The 10212-nt window shown below is 38.2% G+C and overlaps 1 protein-coding gene across 1 annotated transcript; it reads right to left on the bottom strand.

The window, feature by feature from the left end:
* Positions 1-680: 680 nt before the first annotated feature.
* CFAP161 (cilia and flagella associated protein 161) lies at positions 681-6913 on the bottom strand. Its single transcript, XM_063412504.1, has 7 exons — positions 6763-6913; positions 6576-6665; positions 6154-6410; positions 5436-5520; positions 4397-4555; positions 3659-3732; positions 681-2712 (listed from the first exon to the last, which is right to left on the bottom strand). Exons 1-7 carry the CDS (start codon positions 6823-6825, stop codon positions 2544-2546), a joined length of 897 nt encoding a protein of 298 aa, XP_063268574.1. The 5' UTR covers positions 6826-6913; the 3' UTR covers positions 681-2543.
* Between the last annotated feature and the right edge of the window lie 3299 nt (positions 6914-10212).

Genomic DNA, 10212 nt, shown 5'->3' with positions numbered 1-10212 from the left:
TCTTTGCTGACTCTGAATTCTCTTCCTCACTTCAATATCATGCTGCTAACACACATATGCACAGCAAAATGTGCAGATATGAGCACTCTCTGTGCCTCAGGCCTGTGAAAAGCAATGGTAACACAGCACTAAATTTGGACTAATGCACCCTGCCCCTCAGCAAGGACTAATAGCTCAGGATCAGCTTCATGCTAACAGCGTTTGAGCTGTCTGGAATGGAGGAAAAGTGAGTTTTATCTTCCCACAATGTACTTTGTGGAACTATCCATATTGGGTCGAATTTGGAAGAAGCATTGAAAGCTTTTTTAATAGATAACTGTGCCATACACCAACAAAAAGCAAAGTGCACAGCAAAGGAGGGAAGCATCACTGCCCATATTTCATGATACACAGGGCAAGAAAAAGCAACACAATGGTCAGGGCTGGGGTGTGGTTCAGTTCTCCATTTCCTTATCCACCAGAAAGATTGTGACTCTAACTGGCAATAGCAGGACTGTTCATAATCTCCACTAATATTCAATCCCATAATTCTTTATATTAAATCCTGTGTTTATGGACAAATGGATAAATTAAAAATCCTACGGTGCACTCTACACAGATTTTTTTCTCTGTAGTGCACTCTACTCTGATTTTTTCCTAGTTTAATACCTATAGAATCAAAGCAGAATTGTGCCAATCTGTTGTGAAAATGGGCATAATTTTAATTTTTGTAAATTGGCAAAGGCAATAAAAATACCCCGATAAAATTCTTGTCACACATCAAGTTTCATATCTTTACACAGAAAATGAAAGAAAAAGCTCCTAATTTCCTCTAATTATGCTTTGGTTTTAATCTTCCAATTAATATAAAGAAGTTCACCGTATGCAATACACAATGTCCTGTCCACCTTTGTGTTACTTTCCAAAAACACAATGTAACAGTAATGACATATCCTAGCCTACAATTCAAGTCTGTTTTAACTTGGTGTCCTTCTGTGGCATTGTATCAGGGACTCATTTGGATTTAAACATCTCAGGCTGTTTTACAGGCATGGCAGGAATTGTGCAGTTTAGAAACATGTGCTTCCATCATGTGGACAATATTAAGAAGTGCAAAAAAACCCAGCAAATTAGTTAAGAATCTGTATTTGTTATCGTGAATTAGATGAATTTTAAATAGATATGATATGATATGATATGATATGATATGATATGATATGATATGATATGATATGATATGATATGGATATGATTGATATGATATGATAGCTTTGCACAAATCTGTGTGTTTAACACTGCTAATGAAATCAGGAATATTGATTCAATCCTGTTTATTTTCAGCTCAAGAAATCTTTTCCAATGAGCACAGAGTGATCAAAACACACACGTCTGCAAACTACTTTTAATCAGCACCCAGTTCCAACATTACCTGCTTTTGTACTCATTTCTGTATCTGTTTGCTCTTTGTTTTTCCTCTAAGTCTTTGCAAAACTTGTGTTTGTACAGCATGCAGTGCTTTCCTTCCACTCAAATGCACACACCAACACTCCTACCCAAAACATGGCCAGCCCAGGCACCCTGCCCACACAGTCCTCATTCCTGCAGGAGTTCACACCGAGCTTTGTTTCAGAAATGGTTTTGGTTTAAGGCCTTCTATATAAAGCTGATATATAGAGATATATAGCTTATATATAAAGATAACATTTTTCTTACTGGATAAACTTAAAGCATGTCGTATTTATTTTCTGCTTTGGCATTTAGTTTCATGAAAATTGTGGATGCCAAATTTTCTTTGACAATTTCATCTTACTCTCAAATTTGTTAGAAATTACTAAGGATTGGAAAAATGCTGTAGGCGAGAGATAAACGGAACATGGTGAGGCATTGAAAAGGCTGTTGTAAGTCTCTAGTCTGTATCACTGAGCTCAAGTTCTTGATTACTTGATATTAAAGTGTTTAGAATACATGGATAAAAACAAAAAAACTCAATTTATATCCATGAATTAGAAGATAATTTCAAGATAAAAAACCCTTAACTTGTGATTTAATAACGGCAATGTTGTGCTAGATGGAGGGTGGAATAAGCTCAACAATCAACTTTCTTTCAGATGAACTTTAAATGTCAAAGCATCCCATGATAACATTGCGTATGTTTGGTTTTCAGTGTTTTGGAAACTGTCCACTCACCCTTTTAAAAATTATGACACTGGTTTGGCTTTGGAAGAATTGGTTAAATATACTCCGAGAGCCAGTAATTTAAGGAAAATCTATTATGTTGCCTGGGTTCTGACAACTTTTATCATTAGTGAAGGTGAAAGCAGAAAAAGGAGCCTTTCATGATTTACAATTTTTGCTGTGTTGTTCATCAAATTTTAAAAGTTTTTTGCCCATTATAACCTTGATGAGTTAATGAGATTATGCAATATTACTAATGGCAGACTTGCATTTCCATTTTTAAAATAAACATCTCTAAAATCTAAACAGAAAGAAACAAGAATCAGCATCTCATCAACCTCTCCTGGCTGTAGTCTTGGGCTTTTATATTCTCTGTCTTTTCATGAAACTCATTCATTCTTATACCCTTCTGGGAAAGCTTTGGGTCTCTCAAGCATTGTACCATCTTCAGGACCAGGATTTCTTGTAATTATCTCCCAGTAATTCTTATCTTCTTCTACTCTGTGGGAGTCCAGATAATTGTGACAGATGACTTCAAATTCTCTTCCAAAATGAGACCTGAAAAGTCAAAAGAGATGGGATAGGCAGGGAGAATTAACATATATACAAATTCAGCAAATCTTCATTGTGAATTGTTTGAGATTTCCTCATTTTTCTCTTGGTTTACTCAGAAATATCACTATGCACTTTCAAATACCAGACCCTTACAAGGAACACAATAACCCACTTTGCTTCCAATTAATAATTTAGGAATTTGAAATCTAAAATAAATGCCACCTTTCTAGCCTCAGAGTTAAAAGCAACCCCAGCAGAATAAAGCCCTGATACACCAACTTGATTTGTAAATGCTGGTTAGGCCCTCATCCCCACTTCCCTCTGACTGAGGAGGATTCTGGCTATTTAATAACTTCTTCAGCTTCAAACTTTCAGATACTTCATCCTCAAAAACCTTACACAAATCCTCAGACAGGTCTTACTAAGAACTTAATGGGAAACATTGGTATACTCCTTAGCAGGGCCTAATCAATATTAATTTAATGCATGTATATTAACTGAATTGAGGGATGAACTTCAATTTGTTGAGATATTGATTCAGATGGACATAAACATATAGAGTTTCATGCAGCGTGGTTTTATTCCCCTCGTTCCTTACACTTCTTAGTATATAATTTTTTTTCCTTCAAAAGTAAACAAAACAACTGACATTGCTCAAAATATTCAAAGGGAGAATCATCAAGAAACTAGAGAAAACTAAAAGCATGATATGATAATGAAATGAAAAATGAAAAAAAAAAACCCCAAACAACTAAATCTAATCCAAATGTCTGCAGCAACACAGCAGCACATTACAGTCAAGAAGTAAAATAAGGGAAAGGAGAATGGCATTCTGCATTATTTTCCATTTCCTCAGTGTGTTCCTAAAGCACCTTTCTTGCTCCTCACAGTAATTCTTGCTGTTGGCACATCACTGTGCACACCCCTGCCAGTTGTAAGTTATTCTTACCACACACAGAAGGTCCTTGGGACAGCTAAGTTGCGATTGGTGTAGCAATGAGTAATAATAATTTTAGTTTCTGACTGGAAAAAAAAAAGAACAAGGGAAGACAGTTGACAAACATTTTTAAACCAACACTATGAATAAAGACTGTCTTTAACAATTAGTTAATTTTGACTGTGTTTATTAGTGAGCTTATTCATGTAAATGAGTCTTAGTTCAAGGCTGTAAAGGAACAGTTGCATTTGTGATTCTCTGTTGTACACCAGCACCTCAGGAAGCCTAGTAGTTATCTGGTACAGGAAAACATTGTGTTTACAAAAGGTTGAAAACATTTGGAAAATCATTCACTTTTTCAGATTCCTTGAGAATTTTATCAGACATTAATTGTACAGGACCTCTTATTTAATAACACCTCCAAATATTGGAAATGGAATTTACTGTCTGAAAAGGCCTGAAAAGCAGGTAACTAATGCACCCTCACAACATGATAATGTCAACCTTTGAAATTTTCTGATGAGAAAAACTGAACAAGTCAATCTCAAAATGAACAGTAGAAACAAATACTTGTATAAGCAGATTCCCTAATTAAAGAGATTGTTCCTTCCCTCTCCCCTTTCCTAAAAGTAGAGGTCAGAACTGGCATAAGGGAAATACGTGAATAAAATCAACATAACATTTTTTTCTCAGTAGTCCACCTGTTGCAATTAAATTTTCATATCATTTCCTACAGTTTTAATTTCTTACGGGAACTGGAAATCCTTCGTGCTCAAGACGCAGTTGTGGATCCAAGGATTTAGCTTGCCAGAGAGTCAAATAGGAAAGCTCAGCTGTCAAAAATACTTTCTGAAGGCGGGATTTTTTAGCAAAATCTTTAAATGTTTTGTGGTCACTTGCCAAATAAAACTGTAAATAAAAATATATATATTAAGGGCAGTAAAAGAAACAAGATACGCAATTTTAAAACATGTTTTTGAACAAAAAACTTTTCTCTTGGCTCCTGATAAATCAATCTTCCCAGCTAAAAAACTATGCAGGCAAACCCCACAGGATAATATATATATTATATTATAATGTTGATAAACTCATTAAGTAGTGATTCTATATGCAGATTTGTGAATACTAATTTAAAATTGAATTTACATTCCAAATGTTTTTATCTCACCAAAGTGATTGTTGAGAAGGAGAACTTTTCCAAAGTTGTGGTGATTTATTTTGAATGGATACCTACATGTAATGCTGTATTTGCTTTTAATTTGCAGAGGGAAAGACTGTTACCATTTAATAGAAATCTGCTTCCTCAGAATGATAGAATAGTGCATGACTTTATATTCCTACTATGGATTATCTTAATAAGAAAGGAAATCTTCTCATTTTGGAATTTCACAGAATATTCTGAGTTGGAAGGGACCCATGAGGATCCAACATCCAACTCTTAAGTGAAAACTGTAAACCCGCCCAAGGTGAAAACTCCCTAAAATCTCCTTGAAGAATTCTTTCATGATTCACGAGCTAATTGTGATTTATTTTTCTTTCCTTTTTTAGATTTCCTTTATTCAGTCATTCTGGCTAACAGCCCCCTTGGTCTGCACACCTGACCTCAGGCAAGTAGCATAAACTTTCTAATTAGGTATTACTCATCTTGATCTATGCATGATTCTGAGCCTATTCTGGAAAACTAAGATGTTGCACCAGTGTACAACTTGATATATCTATTCTTGGGGAGGGATTTAATGTACATTATCAGTATATGCTACCACTGCCATTTGCAGCTTTATTGCCTTACCAGTTTGTCAGAAACGCCTCCTTTTGTCCCAAGAACAAAGTTTTGCCCGTATCTAAGTGGTTCTCCCACTGCACTTCCATCAACACTGTCAAAATTGTAAAAAGGAAAAAAGGTACATTCAAATCATCAGTTTCACTATTGTTTGGGGATTTTTATCTATTTTGGTCTACAGTTAGACGTTGCTTTGTAACAACATTGTGTATTGTTTACCTTTTAAAATAGGTAAAATATCTTAACCTAAGGCAGAGCCTTTGACTGTTAAGCATGACCCTGTTCTTCTGTCCCTTCTCCAACAAACAGCAGCAAATACATATTTATTTCAGAGGGAGAATATGGTGGGTTTTTTAGAACAGAACCATGTTCACTTCATAGACAGCAAAAGTAATGACACATATTTCTGCTTGCAGGAGAATGAATATTAATAGTAGTGAGATTTGGACATGTTTTGTCTGCAACTGGAATAAAAACAGCTGCAGAATTTACCAAATGATACAGTGAACTTGATCTTGTTTTCACATCTAAGCTGATTTAGAGCTCCTTGGAATTAATTACAGTAATATGCAGCACAGAATCAAGCTTAATACCTGACTGAAGACTCTTTCTTAAATAAATTACTCACATTCCTTTGTACGTTAGCAAACTTTGCTGCGTATTTCTCAAAACAAGATACCTAAAGATAAAATAATCATCGAAACCAACTCAGAATAAAGCAGCAGACCTTACAATACAGAAAGCATTTCGACCCACGGGGTCCACGCTCTTGACTGCGCTCAGTCCACTCGAGAGCTGCAGGGGCTGGTCCGAGTACAGGGACATCTCTTCCATGTCCACAGCCAGAGTCACGTCCCCACACATTTCGGGGTCCCTCTCCTCCGAGGTCCCTTCCAAACCCGAGGATTTGTTGTTGTCTGGGTTCATCAGCAACACGGTGTCTCCAAAGTGAACAAATCCATCAGAAGATATTGACAGCTCTACCTAAATTAGAATTTACATAGTATTTTTCAGAGTTATCTGAATCTAACATCAGAAGTGTTTTAGTATATAAGTTTCGTATCATTTTTAGTGCATGCAACAATAGCGAGAGTCATGCCACTCTGTCGGGGTCTTGGGGAGAGGGACACAACCCTCTTTAAAAGTTACCCTCTTGAAAATATTCTCTTTAAGTCTGGCTAATCTCTGTATTAAAAGTTGTCCTTGCTCTCTCTTACGGATAAAATCCCTCAGGAGGTCCTGTTGGCAAAGGAGAGAGGAGCAGATGTGTTATTCAGCACTCACAATTTACAGCGGGTTTACAGAGCGGGGGCGGCCCGGAGCGGGCGGGCGGTACCTGCTGCGCGTACTCGTCCTCCAGCCAGTTCCCGATGCGGACCCCCAGCCCGTAGGAGGCCATGGCCGGGCCGGGCCGCGTCCCGCGTCGCCATAGCGACCGTGCTGCGCCGCGATTGGCCAGCCGGGGAAGGCGGGGCCGCAATTGGCTAGCCCGGAATGGGGGCGGGATCGCGATTGGCCAGCCTAGGAGGGCGGGGCCGCGATTGGCCAGCCCGGGGCGGGGGCGGGGCCTGAGCGGCGCTGAGGGCGGGGCGGGGCTGTGAGGGGCGGGCAGTCACCCCTGGCCTGCTTGATGGGGGCGGACGGCGTTCAGATCGTCCCGTCCCACTGTAAATCCAACACTGCCAGCTCCACGTGTGCCAAATCCACACATCTTTTAAATACGTCCGGGGTGGGGCGGTGACTCCGCTGCCCTGGGCACCTTGTTCCAGTGCTTGAGAGTCCTTACGGTGGATCCTGTCTGAACTCCAGAGCAACCTGAGGCTGTTTGCTCTTCTGTTTGCTCTTGTTCTACCACTTAACACTTCAGTCTCTTCTGCAGAGCAGTAAGAACAGCTCAGGTCCATCGAGTCCCCCTCCTCGGGCACTTGCCCTTTACTCTCCATATTAGACAAAAAGGTGCATCAGTTTAACACCACAAATGAGTTCACTCCGTTATCACTGCGCTATTGGTGAATACTGACAATCATAGAGTAGTTTGGGTTGAAAGGGACCCTTCGAATCATCTCGTTTCAGCCCTCCCCTGCCATGGACAGGGACACCTTCAGACCATCCAAGCCCCATCCAACCCGGCCTTGAACATTTCTGGGGCAGCCACATCCTCTCTGAGCAACCTGAGCCAGTGTTTTACCGCCCTCACTGTGAAAAACTTCTTAATGTTTATGTCAGTGAATGCATCAGCTGAATGTTTTGATTGTAAATGTTTTGCTTTGTCATTATCCTGGTTTGAAATCTACGTGGCAAGTTAAGCTAAGTGACCATGCCATGGTCATCTGTGTTTATTTTCCAGACAGGCTAAGCCAGTGATCTTCAGAGACGGTGTAGATCCTTATCTTACATTTAATCCCTTATCACTGTCACCGTTTGCTTGCTATTGTAAGGTTTCAATGATGGACCACTTATAAAGATTAAAAGAAAATGTTTTTCTGCATGGACAGCTGGGGTACACGTTATCATCAGGCAGTTTGGCCACTAATTCACGCGAAACTTGGCTCTTTTCTGTTTGTTTTTTAACCCAAAAGTTAATACTCAGAAAGTTATGTAGCACATCCCAAACCTTTTAAGGACCAAATACGATCCATTTTTGTTCAAATAGCACCACTCAGTGTTCAGCTGTGGTAAATGACACTTCCCTACATCTGGCTCAGGTGTCAGCAGTCCTGAAACTGTAATTAAAATAAGGAAGAAACTTTGTTCATTTCAGCAGAATGTCAAAACCCAAACACCTCTTTCTTGTTTCAGAATTAAGCCACTTAAATCAATATTCAGTGATAAATCATTGTTATAAAATCATCTATTATACGTAGCTAAGTCATTAAGAACAGGTGCACTGTCTTACTGGAGCATGTAGCTAATACATAGAATTCACAGCAAACTTCCATAGTTTTGTAGTCTTATGCACTGTCTGTACTTAGTTACTTATACATTCTGATGCAGAGAGAAGAATTTGTACTAAAATGTAACTGTGTACAGAAATATCTCCAAGCATCTCTTAGCAGGATTATCCTTGTCACCTGGAAGGATTTAATTTCTGTTTTTGTAATATTTCCTGTAAACAAAAAAAGAGAGCTCCCTATAAAGATGTTTGAAAATCGAGCATCTTCCCTGCAGGAGAGGTTACAGGCCCCTATTCAATTCAGCTCAGTTTCCTTTTGTGCTGATAAAATCTGTGTTTACTCCTGACTGTTGTTTGCTTTATTAAATGGTGTGGAGAAAAGCTGTGCTTGTGAAAGAATTGATCTATGTTTTGTGTGTCAAGTTATGCCAGAATACAAACCAACCAGAATTAAAGGTCTGTGATATTTACTGAAAACAATAGTATTAGTCTTTTTCTTCTTTTTTTAAGTCATTGTTAGGTAAAATTATAGCCAGCTACTTTCAGAGACTCTTCTCCTACTGTCTGGAGTTACAGATCTTTTAGCATTTTTATCTTCTCTTTTTATTTTTTTAATGAAAGATAACTAGATGCTTGAGGAGACCCCAAATAGCACATAGAGCTGTCTAAGCCATTAGTTTACATAAAAGGCTGGGCTGGTTAGACTTTTAATTGCCTTAAGCTTGTCAGAAATGTGTAAGCTAGAACACGTTTTAAATACTTTAAATTATAAATGCATTGGTATATTACAAATTATCTTGTGTGGTCCAATCTGGCTAAAAGGACAAGATGTGAATGGGTGTGAGAATATATTAAGTCCATGAAAGATGCATTTGATCTTACTTAGAGAAAGGCAGAGCAAAAAGTACTAAAAATAATTCATCAAATCACGCACATGTTGAATGAGAATGTTTTTAATACCTTCCTTTTCTGCCTTGGGAGTGTGTCTATGGGGTTTTCTTCCTGTTTTCTTTTTCCTTTTGAAAATTGTGAGTATGCCAAATTTGATTAACAATACAGACTAAATAATACTGCACAGGTGTAAAATGTTCTCTGGGACAATTTGTCTCCTTTCGTGTTATTATTTTACACTAGCATTACTCTGACATATGCTATGAATCAGTTCTCTTTGCTGTTATTAGGTTTCTGGCAATTAAAGTGATTAATCTACTTGTTAATAATATAACTACAGTTTCTTATTCTAACCTATGCCCCAAACACTCCTCTGTTCACAGAACAAAAGGAATGAAGTAGTTTATGGGATGTGATTTAAGGATTGTTGTTTTGCGTTTTGTGGGGATGCCTCCCCTTTTGGCTGTGAATTCAGTGTGGAATTTTCCTGTAATGCGTTTTGCTGGCAAGCAGTGAACCTGTTCATGGTGTATTATTTTCTGAAATGTAGCAATCCATTAAACAGACCTTTCAGTCAACCTTTTACAAGAAAGAGGAGCAGGATTCTTGTGTGCCATATTGGCAGTAAGTTTGCTGATACAGGTACATGAGTGGAAATTCACCCTATGTGGGATCTGGTTATAAACATCCAAGTGGATATTATTGTTCATTTGGTGTTTTATAACCAAAAGATTCTGCTGGAGAAAGAGGGAAGGGAATAATTTGCGATGTACCTAAGACCACCAAATACTTGTCAGTTAGTTTGGATTGAGTTATCCATATCTCTGTGGTGTTTTCTAGTGGTTTCTAATTTAGACTTGTACAGAACATTCCCTTTAGAGAAATTGTATAATGAATATTTTCTCTTCAAATTGAGTTGTTCCATCATGACTGACTGTGCCAGCTATTTGAGGATTTTCTCCTCTGCCTCACTGAATTTCATTCAGTAGATGGACTTGAAAA

This window comes from Prinia subflava, chromosome 15 (genome assembly GCF_021018805.1).
Source record: "Prinia subflava isolate CZ2003 ecotype Zambia chromosome 15, Cam_Psub_1.2, whole genome shotgun sequence".
In the NCBI taxonomy this organism is placed as follows: Eukaryota; Metazoa; Chordata; class Aves; order Passeriformes; family Cisticolidae; genus Prinia; species Prinia subflava.
This window is presented reverse-complemented; position numbering and strand designations above follow the sequence as displayed.

Excerpts from the sequence above, each read along its gene's own strand:
- CFAP161 (XM_063412504.1), bottom strand. The coding sequence starts at position 6,825 with ATGGCCTCCTACGGGCTGGGGGTCCGCATCGGGAACTGGCTGGAGGAC. Across the intron at positions 6,666-6,762 it reads AGGACGAGTACGCGCAGCAG|GACCTCCTGAGGGATTTTAT; the intron begins GTACCGCCCGCC and ends CTTTGCCAACAG. Across the intron at positions 5,521-6,153 it reads AATGCTTTCTGTATTGTAAG|TGTTGATGGAAGTGCAGTGG; the intron begins GTCTGCTGCTTT and ends CAATTTTGACAG.